This window comes from Pterocles gutturalis, unplaced genomic scaffold (assembly GCF_000699245.1).
Source record: "Pterocles gutturalis isolate BGI_N339 unplaced genomic scaffold, ASM69924v1 scaffold169, whole genome shotgun sequence".
In the NCBI taxonomy this organism is placed as follows: Eukaryota; Metazoa; Chordata; class Aves; order Pterocliformes; family Pteroclidae; genus Pterocles; species Pterocles gutturalis.
The window spans coordinates 12,154-33,124 of record NW_010127928.1 but is presented as its reverse complement, the minus strand read 5'-3'; the positions used below and the strand labels follow the sequence as shown (position 1 = coordinate 33,124).

General features: G+C 41.8%; 1 protein-coding gene across 2 annotated transcripts in view; it reads right to left on the bottom strand.

Annotated features, from left to right (window-relative positions):
• Nucleotides 1–20,971, bottom strand: part of DOCK10 (dedicator of cytokinesis 10) — a 130,454-nt gene that overhangs the window by 104,554 nt on the left and 4,929 nt on the right. Inside the window, exon 1 of one of the 2 annotated variants that reach the window (XM_010079426.1) lies at nucleotides 4,503–4,604. The exons of the other annotated variant lie outside the window; for it this stretch is intronic. Coding sequence (XP_010077728.1) covers nucleotides 4,503–4,604 — 102 coding nt within the window. Of the gene's footprint in view, nucleotides 1–4,502; nucleotides 4,605–20,971 lie in introns of those variants that run through there. 2 annotated transcript variants of the gene reach the window in all.

Genomic DNA, 20,971 nt, shown 5'->3' with positions numbered 1-20,971 from the left:
ATTTGTGCTAGGGGGAGAGAAGGGATGCTCAACTTAGTCATAAGTGTTTCCTAAATTCTGTTTCTCAACCATGATTATACACCTGGATTTGTAGCCACACTGGGGTGCTTTCTGAATCTGGGAGGTATATGTATGAGCATGCACACGTGTGCATCTTCAATGACTAGCACCCGACATTTTAGACATTTGATAAAACTACGACTATAGTCTGCAAAATATTCAAGGTAGCATGAAAACAACTTACTTGTCCTCTGTGTTTATGCAGTAGCTGGAAACCCTTTTTAGGAAGGAGATAAACCAATTTAATTTAATCAGAAAATTACACAAACTAGCATTATCCTGCCACTGACAACAAGACCTCTGAAGAAACTTCTAAGTTTATAAATTAAATGTCAGGTATTGGCTTTTCAAAATGTCAAAAATTACAGCTTCTAAATAGCGAGTAGTTCTGAAGCCTCGACTAAATATTTGCCCATAGGTCACATCAGGGGAAAAACAAGAAAGTCTTGTAAAGTGTCTTAAGGGGTTTTTTTTAAAATTTAATTTACACAGACCTCTAACCTGGCAACACTCAGCCACTTCACTCCCCTTACCTGACCTTAGCCAGAAAAAAAAGAGTTACAGCAACAAAAGTTTTTCTTTAAAGCTACCATGCTGAATCGATTCATAAAGAAAACAGGCAAAAGCCAAAAAGATCCAATTCACTCAGGTTCATACAGATGTCTGTAGGATGCAAGTAGGATGTGCTGGAAGGGGATTGGGAAGAAGGGATGGGACATGTGGGGAGCAGAGAGGACCTGCCTATTCAGGGCATCTGCTCTGCCTGGCCACTTGCCTCATTAGGGATTACTTCACCCCAGGGAAGAAGCAGTGAATTGTCCTGTCCTGGGCACCACAGAGGGGATGCTGCAATGAGTCTAGTTGAACTATTCTGCAAGCATTCTTTGCTTCATGTTCACTTTTTCTAGCACAGTCTCAGGCAAGCAGATTGACGGTCACAAACAGGAACATTAACAAAACTATCCTGTGATCTGCACGTACAGGATTTGACCAAAGCCTTTAAGCTTCCAGTACGAAGTAAAGTTTACGTAAACAGCATTTCTGACTCTGTGTATACACACATATATATAACTTCACACATACAGAGAAAGTCATTGTGGTCTAAGGAAAATCTACACTAAATAAAGATACTCCAAATTTTTGCCCTTAAGTGGCACTCAGATGACTCTCATAGCAAAGGCAGAAACCCGGCTCTGATGCCTACAACATCTACACAGCAATTATAGAACTGGTTATAGCAACAAGATCAGACCAAGGCAGTCCCCTCCATTTGTGCAAACTGAATGAGTAAGGGAGAAGGAACAGTCTACCCACATGTACAGGTTGAGGGGAAGGACAGAAGGGAGCATACACCAGGTGTTCCCAGTTCAGCCACTCCTCCAACAGGCTCACTGAGCACAAACCTCCTGCTAAAACAGGGGTGTATTTTACATAACACCATGCACAGCCCTGAATTGTCTTTAAAAACATTTTTATTTACTTTGAATTAAAGGTTTCTTTGTAGTAGACTTTGGTTTTAGACTACATAGGAGACTTTTTTTTTTTTTAAGAACCAAAGGGGAAACTCCAATTTCTGTTCATTAGATCATGCTCTGATGCTGAAGACTTTGATCCCTATTGTAGGTCTGATGAAGTTGCAACACATCTCAGAAGCTAACTACACTGCTCGTTTTCAATTAAATACTAAAATTTAGATGTATGAAGTTCTAGACCTGTATACTGAGCAAACAGCTTTTTTGAAAGAGGCTCAACCACTTCAGAAGCCCCTGAAGCAAAAAAACAAAACAAAACAAAACTATCAAAAATGTTTGCACTAGCTTTAAATACACTTTTCAAAAATACCACTTGACTTCCAGAGAGTACTTAGCAATAAGTCACTGTCCCGTAGGGCAAATCTCATATATGCTGTTCCACTTCATTTTACCCAGTGAATATAATTCTTTTTCTACCCACACTATGGTTACTTATCTCTTCATGAGTTATACATATTTTTCATGCTACATATCTAGGTAAATGATTGTAAGTATTTCCACAGAGGTTTTATCTGTAGAAATTAGTACCATCTATACAGAACCACTATAAACTCAGCTCTCACAATGATGTTAAAATTACAATAATTTCCCTGACATCAACTACCCCCCTAATCAACTATCTAGCTATCAAGTCATTTACACACATCAAATATAAATGAGAGCAAAATCTGGTCAACCACACTGAGCTCATTCAACAACCTACAATCAATTAAAACTAATTAGATCATAATTAGTCTAAAAACTCCCCCAAAACCACAAAAACAAGAAAACACCCCCCCCCCCAAAAAAAAAAAAAAAAAAAAAGAGTTTCCAGAAAATAATACAAGTCGATGTATGGGAAATACAGGTTTATATGTAGCCTACTGAGAAATGCATTCTGTGAATAAGGTCCACATATACAAAAGCCTTTACAGCTGCAGTGGGAGCTAACATCACTTTGAAATCGGCAGCATTGGCGATGCAGAGGACTGATGCATGAAGGAGAGATTGGCTCCTGGTTAATAGCAAAAAGTGCCCGCAGGCCAAAGATTTAACATGCTCCAATTATGAAGTATTGGTTAGAAAGACACAGGTCACAAGCCACAAAAGTAAAGCCAAGTGTGCCCGTGTTTCCTAAGGGCTAAACAAACTATTGAGAAATATGCTCACAGAATAACATGACACAGTGACCCCATCTTAAGTCTAGCTTATGTGTGAAAAGAACAGAAATCAGAACAAACAGCTTCCCCTGAAAACCCGAGCTATGTCCATGACATTACGGCAGCCAGCCTCTCTACGGGAAGTGCAGTCTGAACTGCAAGCCTCTGATGAAAAACGCATGTTATCTATTTCCAGTTAAAGGCAACGGGCACACAAGTTTTAGGTCAGAGTATGATACATTTTATTGCCTCTTAGAAATCACAACAATGTAAAGGTTCTTTGGCATCACAAAATTGGACATACTTTCAGGTTCCGTTATCCGAGGATACAGGCAAAAAATGAACAAATATATTCCTCTTTATCTGCAGGCAGGCTACTGATTTATTGTTACCATTTGGGTTTTGTTTTACTTTCATCCATACTTTCCTGGAAGGTTTCAACCACTTCTGGTGAGCTCTGTTTTGTACAGCAATGACAAAAATCCCTCCTAACTAGGATCTGAGAGGGTAAGTCAGGCAGCAGTGCCTACCTCCTACCAAAGACTTGTGAACTGCCAGGGTTAGATGCTTTCAGCAGCACCGCCAGCATTCATTCTTGGGACCCAAGACCATGAAGCTTAAACTCGGTATGTTCAACTGTATTCCAATAGCTCAGCGCAGCAGGAAAAAGATCCACATTAAAAAAATTATCCAAAATGGCAGCTGGTCACAAGCAAACCCCACTCTACTAGATGTGCCACAGATCATCTTCATCAATCTGTAACCAAGTGTTACAACCGCAAAGTTATTTTCCTTCGTATTTAAAAAAGTTAACGAGAGTAACCTTCTTCAGTGTACTATCACTGGTTCTTTGTTACACTGGACATACAGAACAGCCTGGAAAGAGCCTCCAGCATGCATATGCAAACACAGCTTGTAACTGGACATACAAAACTGCAGAAGAAAACCAAACACCTCTTGTCATGAAGAAAAGGATCCACTGTCTCCAAATCATTCTTGGGGAAGCCATTAAATATTTGACATCTCAAGTAATCTCTCAAGTTCAGAGAACACACTGAAAACAAGTGCTTGTCTGAGGCTTCTCAGCAAGGAGGCTCTAAGCGTTTTACCCAAGACTGTCTGCAGTTTCAGTTTCAGTCAGGAGAGCTCAGGCACAACGCAGCTAACATGAGCTGCCCAGTGTCACACAGTGGAGTTTCGGGAGACAGTCCTGGCCCAAAGCCATCACCAGCAAAGCTGACATCTACCTCATGGGACAGAGCCTCGCTCCAGCTTTCCACCAAGGGCTCTGGAACTTTCTCCATTTGTCCCTGCACTGCAGGAGGACAGTGGCTTCCTCCTCCTCCTCCTGGCCTCAAGCGACACAGATCGCCCATAGCAGATCACGAGTTCTGAAATAGCAGGGTAACTTTCCACTCCAGAAGCAGTATTATGGATTTTCATGGAACTACCAAGCACGTGTTACCAGGCACCAGAGAGACTATCATACCACGCTGCTATCGGTACGTGTCTGATCGACAATGTGATGCTATTCAACAGTTGCCCTAATGCATATGAGTTCTGTAAACTCCTGACCTCCCCGTGCTTCAGTCCCAGACTTCAGTAACCATCTCTCAGTGTTCAGTATCTCATCACACAGATTGACAAGACTCAGGCAATCCCACCTACACAGCAAGGAACAAATCCTACTCTCTCTGAAGTCTGAAGAGTGTTTGACCTGTAATTTTGTAGCAATTTTGTAGCAGAGATGGAAGAAGGGGTGCATACTCACGCAGCTTAATCTGTGAATTTCTCCTTGATTCACTCGCCTAACGGTCCTTCTCTTCCTCCGCAGTTCACTGGGCTCCCTTTTGAACCTCCCGCGAAGGCTCATTGCATCCGTAGGAATTAAAGCAGCAAACAAATCTCTCTCTAAAAACCGTGCTCCTTTAACCTCCTTCCTTCAGCAGCTTCAGCATAACAACTGGAAGCTGCGTATGCTGTTCAAGGGGGAAGTATGTCTAAAACTTACATGATGTATCCGCAGCAACAGAACAGAAAGAAGAAGAAAACCAGCAATAACTCATTTCTTCCTGTGAATAATATTCTGCTATTAAGGCGAGAGTGTCTCACTAAACCATAAATACACCCAGACCCCACCTCTAATGCAAATCAAAATAGGAAGTTGTGGAAAAAACGCTTGCAACTGAACATCTATCTTTGTCTCAAAAGCCATTACATCCTTTCTTCTCACCGCCCTCCCTGATTCGAAAGACAAAACGGCTGTACTCTTACTTCATGTGCACCTATGTCTACAATCTAAAAAAAGGCATTCACAGAACAACAACCTCCTACTGAGCCCCTCGGTACCAGGCTTCACTCTGCACACTCGGTGCACACAGCAACAGGTTTGTGCTGCCAGGGCTCTGAATCATCTGTGTTTTTGGACCAAGGTAACAGTTCCCCTTTCAAAGCGGTGTGAAACATCAGAAAGAGGAAGCACCCTGCAAATTCCTAAATCTGCAGACAGTTGTAAAAGAAGGAAAAATAGAAAAAATTATACGCTAAGGTCCAAAATACATTTTTGGTTTGTAAAAACCTGGTCTTAGAAGTGCTTAGCACCTGCCAACTACAAAAACTACTGCTTGCTTCAAGCCTGCTCCCACCTCAGGTGAGAGCAAAGCCGCCAGGCAGGGTCTGTTCCCCAGCACCCCAGGCAGGGGCAATCGCAGCAGCTCCCCCACTCCACTACCCATGCTGGGGCCTCACAGCAGCTCCCAGCTCTGCCATGCCGTGCCAGGGCAATCACAGCTGCACCCTGGCAGGTTAGGAGCCCCTCACTCAGCCTCACAACTGCAAAAGAAATGGGAGCAGTGACACGGGCAACTAAACTGTTCTCAGTTAAGGGAGGGAACTCACCCAGTGCTCAGCTGCCTGAAGGCTAGCAGGGCACAACGGTCTTTTAAAGCGAACAAACCCCCTCAGTGCCCACACATGTGCACGCACACACAGAGATCCTTTTCTTCTCCTTTGTTCCAGATAAGGATTCATCCTGCTGGAGCAGCAAAGCTGCATTCCCCTATGCACGGCCTTTATGAGGCATGCATTAGGTTTTTTTTTTTTTAATTTTTACTTAATATCAGTGTGCATAACTAAGACAAATTGTTACTTTTCCCCTTTTTCATTCTGGATTTTTTGCAAATTGGACCATAAGCATATTTTTCACTTAAGTACTCTGAGATCTGCAAATTAACCTTGAGTGCCTTTTTTTTTTTTTTCTTTTTCCTTTCCAGCAAATAATTCAGTTCTGTGAACTCTTTCACACATTTTTCAGGTCTAGTAACATTTGATCCAAAGTAATAAACCTATGCAGAATTTCCACACGATTGTTCCACATACAGGATTTCCATGCCAGGAGAGCAGTCACACCAAGCCCTGCGTGTCCGACCTAACCACTACAAAACAACGCATCGGTCTGGTTAGTTTGTTTTCTTCTTCCACAGTTAAAACTTGGTGCAAGTTAATGAATTAAAAACCCACCTCATCACTATCTTTAGCATTTAGCTTTCCCTTTGGGAGGATCACTTCCTTTAAACTCAATGTTACCAGCCTGCTGTGCGACTGTTTGAGACAGATTTCACTGTACTCCTACTTAGCGGTGAAAGGCATCTGTGTCTGGCACCAAAAACAGAAAAGACAACAGAAACCCTTTGCCAAGGTATGCAGACATTTCAAGCAGCTACCAATATAGCACTGCAACATTAACCAAGTTGGAATCACTCCTGTTTTCTCTCAAACCACCACACTACCTATACTGAGCTCCAAGTGCCTCTCATATAACACAGTAAATGCAGTTGCCAAGACAAGAGGTCCTTGCCAGCAGTTAAATTTAATGCTGGATCCATCAGCTCTGCTGGCTTAACTGTAAGCAGGTATCAGTTCCTCTCAGAGGCTCCTTTGCCTATTGACTCCTTTCTGTAAGTGTCACACCGAGCGAGCTGAGCTCCATCTTTCGTTTCTTCAGGAAGGCTCTCTATCAGCGTCCTGCATCCAGCAGCACCGAGGAGCCCTTCCAAGGCACCCCTTCCACTGAGATAAGGGTCACTACCGCTTCCCGAAACTTTGATGAACTTGTATTACTCCCAAATAATACAAAAGATGAATTTGGGTTAAAGTTTCCAGCTAGTCCTTATCCAATTTACTCCACTGAGTATCTTCTGTCCAAAGGCTTTTCATTCCTAATATTATTAAACCTCATTTATTTCCATATCTCTGACAAGCCAGTTTTTCAGACTCGATGCTAAAGGCACTGAGCATTATATTTTCTCAACACCAAGGCATTAAAAGGTTGAAGCAATGAAATAACAAATAAGCTACAGCATTCACAGAAATACAAACAGAACTAATGCTAAGCAACTGCAAATAAAAGTTTCCACTTTTCTTAGATCTGTTTTGAATGCAAATCCCTCTACACTTGTAACGGGAAACAACACCACCAGTCAAATGTTTAATAATGCTTTCGTCCTGCAGCAGAATTACGAAACAAACTTCACTAACATCAGTGTGACTGTAAAAGATTCCTTAATTTTTCCTCAAAGAATTCTCTATCTCTTCAATTACAGATATCGGGTACTTTAAGATGATAATGAAATTGGTTATGCTAATATGAATAAAGCTCCTGCACTGCTTTTAAATTCAGAACTATTATGTATAAGATGAGAAGTATTATCCATACCTCAAGTTATCTCAAGAAAATAGGTGTTTGGTTACAGGAAATCTATAAGCCTTGGTTTATGTTTGTGAACTGCTGTATCAGATTCATATAGTCAAAATAAGGATGCAAAAGCAGTTACAAATTATAAAATATGTAAGGCAGTCAATTCAGTATTTAATTGCCCTCTGCTCTACTGTCTGTACTGAACATTTTCACCTGTTCCCAGCATTTTGAAGAAACTTACTAATAGCCAGACAGGAAAAATAGTAACATTTGGTATCTCTACTCCTGCTAAGGAATAGCTATGCATTCTCTTTGCTTCAAAGCCACTAGCATTCAGTGTTCTGATAGAGGTCACGGGTTCTTTAACTTTTTTATTCTCTTTTCCTACTTTGACTCTAGAGCTTCTGTCCAACTTAATTTATTTCCCTCTTAAATCTGTTCACTGTCATGGTTCATGGACTTCAGTCTGAATCTAGGATACACAGCAGCAATACGTAAAAATGTACTGCTGGACAAAACTAATCCACTGCTACACTATGTCATGTAATCATTGGAAAATGAATTTCAGTAGTGCTTTGCCAGCAGCCATAAAAAGATACAAAAATTTAGTCCCTAAAGTGTGGATCTTCAACTAACACAAAAGACACTCCAAAACAGCCTAAATATTTGAGCTGCTATGTAGTAAGTACTGAAATCACTGTCCTGTCCTTCCAAAATAATATAATCTACCATCTCCCACCAAGAAGGATTGAGAAATGAAGCTTCAGTTAGCTACAGTGTTTTTTGGTTAGTTTGTTTTGGGTTTGATTTTTTTTTCCCCATATTTAGAAGGGGAAAAAATAATCACACGTGAAGACCAAATTCATAGCAAGTTTCAGGGAATGAATGCTTCCCTTCAGCTCAGGACTTCTGTCTGGGAGCAATGCTGACATGTACAGAGTGCAAGTCAAAAACATAGTCTGGCCTATGCCCATGTAAAAATAATCACACACCATAATCATTACACTCCTAATCCTGACTCAGGCCTTCTTAACAGATAAGAGACAGTTTAATTTCCAAGTAAGAAAACTCCTTTTGCTGGAACAAGCTGCATGAACTGCATATTATGCCTATCCTGAAACCAAATGCTGACATGAAAAACAACCCCCTCATAACAAAACTTGCTCCATCTATAAACTGAGACCATCACAATGACAGTGACACTACATTCAGGTAGTCTACACAACATAGACTGGTACTGAGAAATCTGGCTGACAAACTTAATGCTTCACCATTTGTCAAGGTGTAGGTAAGATACCTGCCCACCTCCCTTGGATGGCTTGTGGCATTTCATAGAATCAGAGAAGAGTTTGGATTAGAATGGACCTTAAAAATCATTTAGTTTCAACACTCCCTGCCATAGACAGGGACGCCTTCCACTAGATCAGGTTGCTCAAAGCCTCGTCCAACCTAGCCTTGATATTTCCAACATGTCAGAGTTCCTAGTAGATCCACAGCAATACAGTTGTTGAAGAAAAACCAAAGGATAACAGCGATGCCAAACACCCAGCCCTTGGAACAGAAATAGAAACAATTCTGCACTCTGCAACCGTGGCTTCAGCACATGTCCAGCAGGCAGCTATCAGCTCAGGTACCAGTGAGAAGAAGAAAAAAGTACGGTACCCTGAAGAGGGTCACAAAGGGCTATCTTTGAAAAAAAATCCAAACAAACAAAAAACAACCACAAAAAAAAAACCCCCCCTACAAAACAAACCCCCCCCCCCCCCCAAAAAAAAAAAAAAAAAAGCCAAACACCACCAAAAACCACAACAACTTACTCCACATAGCCTTCCAGCCCTCTCTATTCCATATTATGGATGTAGGATGCAAAGTCACAAAATTTAGAGACCTTGTTGGCATACTCAACACAACTAACACTCCACAACAGGCAGGCAGCAACAGTAGCTAAGCTATATTAATACATACTGATGCTGCTCTTCATATATTCCTCACCTGGTCTTCAATTTCAGCCCCCTAGGAAGCCCACCATCACTGGCTGTCACTGTCACTGAGCAGTGCAACGCTGCCAGAAGTCAGTTATGCATTTAGACAAAGCAAGCTGAATCAGATATACTTTGCCACCCTTTCTGTGGTCAGAGCGCTTTAGGAAATTGATGGTAGCGAGTGGCAACACACTGCAGGTATTTTCAGACGTGACTGCCAAAAAACTACTAACAGGACTGCGAAACTAAACCCAAGGTAGGTATCAATGACCATACACCTTGTTTGTCTTATCTGTATCTTTCAGGCATCGGGAATGTGCTGTGTAGTGGTTTGTGAATTCATGTAAAATCTGCACTTCCTAAATGCTTTGTACTGGACAGGTAAAGCAAATCACTGCACTGGGACCAGAAACAGAGCAGCTGGCAGATCATGCAGGAAGCCCGAGCTACCTCCCAATCCCTTTGTCATCAAAGCATGGTCAGGAGGGGTGGGGGGGAGGAGATCAAGAAGTATTGGTCTACACTTTGAAAATGCATTTTTTTGTTCTTGTGGTTTTGGGTTTGTTTTTTTTTTTTTTTGTTGGTGGTGGTGGGGTTTTTGTTTTGGGTTTTTTTTGTTTGTTTGTTTTGGTTTAGTTTTAGATGGTGAAAATATAGAACCAAATCAAGTTAAACAGAAAGGTAAAACAATTTAGTTAGGAAAAACAACCTCTTTTTTTTTTTTTTTTTTTTTTGCAAAGTCACTGGAATTTAATCAACCAGAAGTGAACGACATTGTTTTTTGAGAAATGCGACTTCTTTTACGGTCTAAGAACTTAAGCTGAAACATCAACGCTCACCTACAAACACTGCGCGAAACCATTAGAACAGCTGACGCTTGCATTTTGCCTACAAATCCATACAGCCAGCTCTGACCAGGCAGAGGCTCGGGAATCCATCACAGTAAAATAACACCAGCACACAAGGTGAGCTCTCCAGGGTGGTCAATAATGCCTCTGCATAAATACCCATGAAAAAAAGCCCTTTATATTTGTCAGGGCTCTGCTAACAGACCTTTCCAGACAACAGTCCCTGCTGTCAGTGACTCCACTTACATCAATCCTTTTTCTTTTCCTCCCAGGCTGACAGCACACTGATCTCAGCTATTCCCTCCTCTGTGCCTTCACCTTCACTTCATGTCCCAGATATCAGCGCACTCGTGCGGCACAGATCTGTGAGAGGCTGCGGTATCTCTGTGCCCTGCCTGAACAATGCTCTCTCATTGAGCCGGTGGTGTCAGGAGTCCTCACGGGCAGCACTTGCCAGTCTCTTCCTGCACTGCCAGAGCTGGTAAGGTGAATCTGTGGCTGAAAGCATCCCCCAGGGGGGTGAGGCGGCCTCAGAGGGGGCAGTTTGGCAGCCCCAGCCTCATTTCACACCCAGAGTTCAAAGGCCCTTGCAGTACATATATTTCATCACCTCAAAATGGCCTTGGAAGCACTCAGCGTTCGCTGATGATGCCCACACTCCAAAAGACACTTATTACCCCCTTGCTGATCTTACAGCTCCTAAGAATGTCTTGCTGTCCTCCCGTTTGGGAAGCAGGCTGAGCCGAGCCAGCAGCAGTCTCCCCGTGCCTGTCCGTCAGCCTGGGAACACTGCTCCACGGGCAGGCACCTTCCCACAGTAACATTTCCATCAGCTAACCCCACAAGAACCTAGAAGCAACAGCAGCATCACTGCAGCAGCTTTCCACGCTGGATACCCACTCGCAGCTGGCACTAACACAATATGTTCCCTTACCACCAGACGGAGAAGGGCCTTGGAGAGTGTTGATGCAACCCCAAAGGCCTCCAGCTGCAGCCACACAGTATCCCTTACACAAAACCAGTATTGTGGATCTTGTGCTTCCAGCCACTCCTCATCTCCCCTACCAGCCCTCTGGAGAGAGCAGCTACTGGGGGAGCAAGAAGAGCGGGGTACCAGCGCTGTGCTGTGGTGCTACCAGCTGGTCCTCTGTGCAGGTGCAGGGGTCCCCGCGGTGCAGAGGAGATGCCCACCCGCATATAGCACCACAGAGCGCAGTCATTGTGGGCTTCTGTTCTGGGTATCTTTGCAAAAGAGAACAAGTATAGCCCTTTTTCTATCCAACCTGTGCAAACAAAATGCTGCTTCTTACATCAGCTATCAGGTCGGAAGAATAAACTTTCCATTACCAGTGTTGTCCTGCTGATGGGTACAAAAGCAAAATATGCAATTACTTTAATTTCCTCTTTAGTTTGTTCCATTGGGAAATTTCAAACAAACGTTACGCTTTGTTTTCATCTACTTGGACTGGAATTGGCCCTTGAGAAGAAAACACAGTGATGAAGGGCCACAAAAGGCAACTAAATAATTTAATCATCTAAATTTACTATCTCCAGACATGTTGTTGCTACTGAGATTTTGGCTTCTTCTTCATGCTTTTCTGATTGTAATTCCAATATGTGCTATTCACGTCTATGCTACATTGCAGAAATGATTTTTATTTTTCTTTAACCAAGAAAAGCTCAGATCAGACAACATCTGGTTTATAAAGAGAATCCACATTTTCACCCAATTATCCAGCTGGAATAACTGAAGCAAAAGGAGGTCAGACAACTCACTCATTTACTCAAGGTCACAATCAACATCTACAATATCTATAACATTGACATAAAATACCCTGGGATCCTCTTAATTGTTTTTTTCTAAGTACTAAAATACATTACCTTCCATATGTGCTCAAGCTGACTGTATGACGATTATTGTGTTTGATATCACATACTAGTAACATATATTCAACGTTACAAATTCCTGCATACTCTCATCTAGTGCCTGTGGGTATCTTACGCAATTAAGCAAGCAACTGCATATAATAATTTCTCATCTGGATCCTATAGTTGAAAGCTAAATAATGGCATTTTGAAAGAGAGAAAAAAGCATGCAAATTTCAAAAGCAGAAAAGGAAGACGCTTTTCTTATTTCAGCAAAAAAGGAGTGAAATATAAAACCCTGCAAGTCAGATTTATGTTAGTTAAGTTTAGCACGTGTAAAAGAAAGACAGACAATTTGCGTCCTTTTGACATCCCCCTTCTCTTGCTGATCTCTTGGATCACACACAGAAAAACAGTTTAGTCTAACAGATAGTGCCAACACCTGATGCGGTATTTCTCGCTCTGACATAACCTTCTGTACGTCCAGACAATTGCTTCACCTTTCCAGGCTTTCTTTTTAATTTCTTAATTAAAAACTCCTAATCCTAATTGAGACTTATAATAAATATACTATCTTCAGTACTACCAAAACAAGGAGGGAAAAACTCTAGGAAAATACGAACAAGGCAGTCGTAGGGATCCCAGAATGAGCCCTACAGTTTATGAAACCTTGTGTAAAGTTATTAAAACTAAATATAACCCCAGCCTTGGCAAAAAAATAAATATAATATAATCCATCACGTTCTAACTCCTTCAGTTATCCCAGCCTCACAGCAAGGAATAGCCAGCGGAGTGCCGTGGGTCCTGGTGCACAGACGAGGTACCGCACACCAGCTGACACACAAACAGGTCCATGCACAGGGACCGTAACCTGCAACAGAAGCAAAATAATTCATGGGAGCAGAGCAACCAAGCTGACATACTTACATGTGCAAGAAGCAAGCCAATGTCAAGTAGAATACTATTTCAGTAGCAAACAAAGTACTGAATACTCTTCCAGTTTCCACTCATGCAGGTTCCCATCCTGGCATGGCATCTGCATATTTACAACTTCTCAAAGACTCTTATCTTATGAATTCTTCCAGTCATTCTTCAAACCTACACAGACACTATAAATGCTAAACATTTTGTGGCAAGGAAATCCAGTTTTGATATTCATTCCTTGATTTTTTTTTTTCCTCCAAACTTGCCCCCCATTAGTTTTATTTGATGATCCCTACTTCTCTTGTTGAGAGAAGAAACTGTAATCAAAGTTTAGATGTCTCTGACCATTCTTGATTTTTACGACTTCCATTGTATCCCCTCATAGTTACTTTTCAGGCCAGTTCAGGTTCAGTCTTTGTCTACATACATAGTCATGGACTAACTTCACTGATCCTCCTCATGCTTCCAGTAAGTCTGTTTTGAATCGTGCCAGGTGTTAAAGCCCTCCCAAGCAGCCGCTATGGAACTCTACTGTCCAAAGACAGACCAAAAAAAAATGAAATTTATTTATGATTTATCAGTGAGCTGGAAAGCAGGACCAGAACTGTGTCATTCTTAACACGGTAAAGCTGCTCAAAGCTGCCAGGTCCCAGCCTCTGCAAGGTGGAGAGCTGAATCATAGTAATTCCTCTTCCTTCACCTTCTCCAGACCATTTTCTCTGATGGGATGAGTGTAAGCCAGTATTTCTGCCCTTGTGTTTCTCCCCACTCCCACATCTTGCTCTTTGTATCCAACATGCAAAACAAGCCCTTGCACCTTTGCTCTTGCCTTATCATCAAGCCTAAACTTGGTACAGAGTCAGGTTGTCAATGACAAGGGGCTTTTTTTTTTTTTTAATTTGGAAATTCTGGGGTTTTTTAAATTTGGAAATTCTGGAAAGTCCAGAAAATTCCCTCTTACTGTAGAAATAGCTGGAACACCCTGACTCTTACTTCTATTAAGCACCACTTGAGCTGGATACAAAAGAATTGGTCAGGAAATCAGAACCTAAGAGGTTAACTTCTGGTTTTCTACAAATCCACACTACAGCCAGGCATAAACAAGTGCCAGAAAAGGATGTGGATGGGAAATAAAGCAGAGTTTGCTGCACTTCCTCCTCACTCAGCTCCTTGTTCTGCCTGAAACACTGCAGACATGGTCTGACTCAAGGAGTAAATCCTTTTGTGAAAATATACCCAAGAAATACAGTTGTCTTTTGAATGCATTCTACAAAATACAATGTTTAGCCACCAATTCAGATTCATTTTGCAGGCTCATGTAACTTAAAATTGCCTTTGATTTTGTTTAAAAAAGCAAAATTGGCATGTACTTAGTGTGTGCAAAAGCTTTTGGCAGCTTAAAAATACTGTATAAAGAAACTTCTCAGTGGGAGCTGGTACGGACTTTTATGTCAACTCATCTCTCAAACATTTAATTTGGGCAAGTCCTTTTTAGTGCATTCTTCAAGAACTGGCTTTTTATATAGTGAAAACATTTTAGAATTACATTGTATTAACTGATATTTACAGTTTCAGTTAGGTTCAGAGAAGTAAGGCAAAAACAGACTGGTATAATTCCAGGCTTGGATTCACTTTTATCTTTTAAATAAAAAACAGAATTAAGCATGTGTTAGCAAACATTTCTATTATTTCCAAATAGTTCTTCAGTTCAAACTGTGTCCATGAGTTTTCGCTCTACTTCCATACATTCTGCTAAAATATTTTGTATTTACACAAGTGTTTGAGGAATGAGCAGGCTGTCAGAGCTGCTTGGTCAGAGGGTTTCTGAACAAAAGCAGGTGACAGATGCACAAACACTCCAGTCACGAGTCCTTCCTCAACTGATGTCTTTGTCCAGCAGAAACAAAATCAGGTTCTACAAGGGGTCATCATGAAGAATCCGATCCTTTGTGAACAACAAAATATATCGTATAACTTAAACACTGGGAAACATGTTAATTAAAAGTCTGCATAAAACAGGAAATATTCCCGGATTCAAGGTTAGGATTACTTTCCCAGTATCTTCCACACATCTGCTGCTCACATTCATCCGAAGGTTGTGTTATGGAGCACATGTCTAACACCTGGGAGCAGACAGCCAACGAGGGACTCGGCTTCTTTCATAACAGGCCAGTTAAAAGAGAAATGGAGACCCGATTGCAAGGTTGTAAGGCCAAAGAAACCGGAAATTCCTGGCAACAAACAAGCTTTTAGGTAACAACTTAGATCACTGCACCTCCTAAAGGGCTGTGCCCTCACTTAAAACCAAAGAGCTAACGGTGGTCAATAGGCGGCGGAACTCAAGCACTGCAAAAGCCAAAACGCAGTCACAGCCTGAATAAGCAAACTCAGGCACCAGTGCCAGCTGGCAGGTGGAGAGGCTGGACAGGCAGCTGGATGCTCTGTGCCTGGGTGATTTTTCTAGGGACATGAGAAAAGGCTCCTGAAGCACGTAGGAGAACAGGTTAAAGAAGTAAGACACTGAAAAGAAAGCAGTGTAAATCAGATGTGTGAAACACTTTTTATTCTCTATCTTTGAGCCAAAAATATGTAAAAGTGAGAAAAAAATAGGCACAGTTCCAACCTCTGTTTCTCCCAAGAACTTGTCCTTCTCTGTAATCCCATTAAGATCAGATCTCCTATAGCAATAGCTACAATGTATGTTTGCACGTAATCTACTAATGGAAGAAACATCTCAAAAAGAACAGTGGAGCACCAGGTTTCAGGAATCTACATTTCAGTAATTAATCTCTTTACTGTTAAGTACTCTTAAGGCTTACCCTCTGATAGAGATAATTTTAAGTCACAACCTGTGGAAAACATCAAGGTAACACCAAACCCTTATTGGAACGACAATGAAAGTTATGAGTGATTGGTGACATGATGCTCAACTCCCAACATCCATAGTTGCACAGATAACCACTGATTGATCCTGCAAGGCCACACACATTTTCCACTCTAACTTCATAATTGCCTTTTTTTTTTTTTTTGAGAGAGAGAAACATGCAAGCAGCACAGAATTACACTTCTGATCTGTTTTACTGCATTACAGCAAAACCTTTTCTGCTGGATTTGCACATGTACAACCGAGAGCTGAATCTGGCCGTCTCATCTTCAAGCAAGTATCAACGCTAATGAAAAGAAAATGAGCACAGCAGTTGACAGATGAGAAGTGAGGAAAAACAAATACTAAAAGGCATGAAGTGTCCAATTCAATTGGTTCCATACACTGTATTCAGAGCAATCCCTAAGGCAAAAAGAAGTCTGACAAACATTACAATAGCTATTTTTCATCAAAAACCACACACAGAGAATCTATTATATTTTAAGCTAACCACAAATTGGCAATAATTATTAACAGACTGCAATTGTAGAAGTAAGACATTGCACACAAATTCTTTCTGCTTAGATAGAACATAACATTTTGTTCTGAAGAAGCACCAAATTAACAGGATGAAAAAAAGTACATTTTTTATAATATGTATTTATTTACAGTACCCTGAGTTTAAAATAAGAGTCCCAGTAGAACTGAAATAATTGAGCCCCAGAACAATGAAGGAATCGGCTTCTTTCTGACCAGAAATGTGTGCACGTATGTACAGCTCCCACACCTCAGCATAGGAGATCATGGTCCCTGGTCTGAGCCAGCTTCAGCTGGACTAGACTTGGAACAGCAGCCTGAGATGATGTCAGACCCTTGCCAGCCAACACGTCCTGAAGTATCCATGTGATGTGCTTTTTGGTGCTGAATCCTAGTCCCTTCTCCTTGTGGTATTCCTCACTCCAATCACTAATTCAAGCTGGAAGCCTTAATTATTCAAGGAAGTGATTCCAAAGCTAGAGCACCAGGAACTGGTCCTGTATTTCCTAGACACTCCATCTTCTTCCATCTTCCTTAGCTCCAAACACTCTGAAGACCACGCCTGTTTTCTGGATTCCTGAAACAACAGCACTGCAGTGAACAAGAGTTCAGTTACTTGAGTTCTTTGGCAGAGAGTTTGTTTCTTGCTTCACTCACAAAAGCAGAGCTGCCAGTTAGTACTAGCTGACAGCCTCAATTTTGCTGAAATGCTACTTAGCCTTAGAAATGAAAACCTGTGTTTTACCTTTACAAATCTTTCTTTGGTTAAGTGAACATGAAAACCATTAGCCTGTGTTTGTCCAGCTCCTCTTAAGCTACAGGAGGTACCACAACCTGGAACTAGTCTATATTCACCCACACATTGGCAGCAGTCATCTAACACTCATGAAGTGGTGATGCCTTTCATCAAAACCTCATACGATTCAGGAAACGTAATCTAGAAGTCAGAGTCTCTTGAGAGTTTTTAGAAATCAGGTGGCAAGCCCCCTGGGATGCACAGAAAAAGATAATCACCAATGCTAGCCACACTAGGTTTTACAGCACATAGTAATCACCCTTCAGTTTACACTGCAGATGTACTCAGAGTATCTACCAAACTCATCCTTCTGCCGTTTCCAGCACCTGCCACTCAGTGAAGTGACTCCTTGTTGCACTGTGCCATGTTACCCTGCTTTACTGGCCAGAGGTTGCTGGAGAGGCTATGCAAAAACAAAAATCTTCCACATGCATTAAAGCCAAATGATTCTGGTAGATGGAAGAGGATGAAGTGTGGAGATAAAGGCTCAGAGATGCATCTCTCATGAGCAATGAAACTGTGCATAAGGTTTTTGTCTGAAATGTGCTGAAGTGGAATTCTGCTTTATTTAAACTGGTTTTAGACCAAGCGTGTTGCAGAGAAGAAACTTACGGAAGTGCAAAATATCAAGAACAGTTCTGCCACACTCCATTCAGATTTCCAGTCCACCCAGGAGGGGAATGGAGCTTTATCCTAAGTCAAAGCAGAAGACTGTTTTCTACTTTGGGAAGGAAGGGGTGGAAGAAGGGCAAAGGAGGAAGAATTAACATCAGTAGGAAGAGGTATACTCACTGTGAAGCGAAACCAAAGCTTTTGATAAGAACAAGGAGGAAGGAAAAGCAATATCAAAATATCTTCATGCCTCAACATAGAGCAGAGGTGGCTTGCCCTCAAAAATCAAATCTTACCAAAGTTTAACAGCAGTGCACCTAATTAATTTCAGCTGAGAAGAAATGGTATTTTCCACTTGGATTTTCTACTCTTCCTCTTTTACAGTCTTTGCCTCTACAGCTCTCCCTCCCTCTTTGCCTCTCCCAGCAGCTTTTACTTTGGCAGCACTTTGGCTTGGCCGGCATTCTCTGAGGGCCGTGGTTCCTTTATGGCTCCCTTCCTCACTCAGTGTACCTCTTACAGGGCATAGCTGTTTCCAAGCTAAATCAATATCCCCGTGCTTGTAGCCAAAGGCCTGAAATGGACCCCGGACTCAGCTGTATGCATTTAAATCCAGACCAGCTCTACTCAGAGGATTCTATGCCTACAACAGCATGAAAAATAAAGCCCAGCCTGAGCCTGGCTCCCAGTGCGGCAGCCAGGGCTGAGTTAATGCCAGGGAGAGGGACGGGCTAAGGATTGGCACTAATATCACTTTCTGAAAGCACGAGTTTAATTTACTATTTCTTTGTACACTTCTTGAACCAGCTGCAGCTCACCGTACTCGGCAGAAGAGAACCAGTCTACCAGAGCTTGGGCCAAGGATAGTGCATACACTTTAAGATGACAAACACTGCTGCCACCACACTGCCACTCGCCCTCCCAGCCTGAGCTGCTGTGTGCGGCTCCGGTCAGCGCTCCAGCTGCAGATACCCGCAGGCACATGCTCGCTAGTAATTGAGTGCAAACATGTGAGACATGCTGGGGGCGTGCATGAAATATCGCAGGTGGATTTCTGCATCCTTCTCGCTTGTATCTACTGCCTGCTGTGAGCTACGGACAGTGATACCGCTAATGGAGACGTGCTCCTGCAATGGAGCTTGGGCAGCGTGGGACAACAGCGCTGCTCAGACAAGGTACGGCAGGAGGAATATCACTGCTTCCAGTCCACTGCCACAGACACTAGCTGTCAGCCAAACCCACCCGTACAGCCTGGTCAGTACAGTGTCAGGAGCAGTCACACATCCCATTACCAAAACATCACGGTGGGAGGCAAAAGACCAAATGACTTGAACAGAGTTATGAGTCTGGAACTTCTTGTGCAGCCCAAGATGCACATAAAAAAAAAAAACCCAAAAAAACCCACCAAAAAAACCACCAAAAAACCCCCAACAAACAAACAAACACTAGAGAATGTCTCTGAAAATAGACCTAGATGCTGCTGGTCACAAATACATTTTTAAGTTTTCTATTTCTGTCCAACACTACACTGTCCACTGACAGCATGAAACAAAATACCTCTACTAAAATCTGTGTGAAATATATTTCAAAGCATTTTCTCAAAGTCTCCAGAACTTCAAAGACAATATTGTGGTTATTTGACATGGATCATCCTGTGCCTAGCACTTGGCACTTAAATCTGTGTTCACCTCTATTATTATTACATAAAGTTTATATTTTCTTTATAATTTATTCAAGTATTAAATATTGTGAGAAACACAGGAAAGCAGACAAACATAAAACATGAGATCTGCACTCACTGTTGATTCAGTGTATGAGGGCACCACACCATGTAAATAGTTTAAGGTTCCTACAACCACAGCTCACCCAATTCCAAAATCCCAGACCTGTCAGATCAGTGGGATTTTTCTCTTAACTCTCCTGCTTTCCTCTGTAGGAAGATCCAAAGACCAAAACAATAAAGGGAAACATGGAAAGGTGGCATTTGCTACAGCCCAGCAGAGCTAGAGCCAAGCAGAACTGCAGACAGAGCATCACAGACAAAACTGTGACAAATCAAGCACGTGTGCGCATATATTTGTTTATAAATGAGTTTATTACACAAAGCAGTGTGGACAAAGCCCAAAAACCTGCAGTGTTTTGGGTTTTTTCCTTGTGTGTGTTTATGTCTCTCTTTGCCTTCTTGGTTTTAATCAAATTCTTTTGCCTTTCCATAGGTCACTTTTCTTCTCTCCCAAGAAGCATTTTGAATACGTATCTTAAATAGCGATTTCTGTCAAATGCATAAAACCACAAAGCCTTCCCAAAGCACTCTGAAGAACTGCTACTTACAGAGACTTTTCTGTGCCCTTTAATTCATACCCTACTCTTTCAGATACAAAATGCTTACAAATAAACAGCTTGCTTCTATTTTTTTTTTTTAAAGACAAATTCTGCTTACGTAGGAGGATGTTTTCATCACTTAATTGCTTTGAGTCCACACTCTTCATAAGCTGTCATAAGAAGTTGGTCAACAGATTCATAATTTCATTCCACATACTGCCATACTACACATGTTGCTGCAACACTAACAAGAAGTGAAACCAATATAAAATGTTGTTGCTCAGTGTACTGAAGTCAGAGGGAGAAGATTTCCTCAGTGGAAAAAGGGTGGTTTTAACGCCATCTCTTTTTAAACCATATGAATACTTTAAATGTTACTGTAACATTCTGGAGCACGAAAACAGATCCACATGTTGGGCTCATTCTCCTCTGGATTTAAGAGGCTATACCCAGACCCATAGCTGCTGCCTAAACTCGTAAAAGCCAAGACCAAACCAAACATCTTTCAGTGCAGAACAAACACAGCTCTGAAGAAGAGAGATGGGCACCATCCTCCCTACGCAGCTCTGCTGAGGACGGTGCTGAGCCCATCCCCACTGAAGCACACGCAGGGAAGGGAAGAGGCTGGCAATCACGCAGTCACCAGCAGGCCTGCTGAGCATCAAGCACAGAACACAAAGTCGGAAAGGTAACAAGAACGGTTTCAAGAATGGCTCTGAAATAGAACTGCATTTTGTGCTTCACTTACTACATCTCCTCTTTACTCTCTAACGTTATGCATTTATTCAAACACA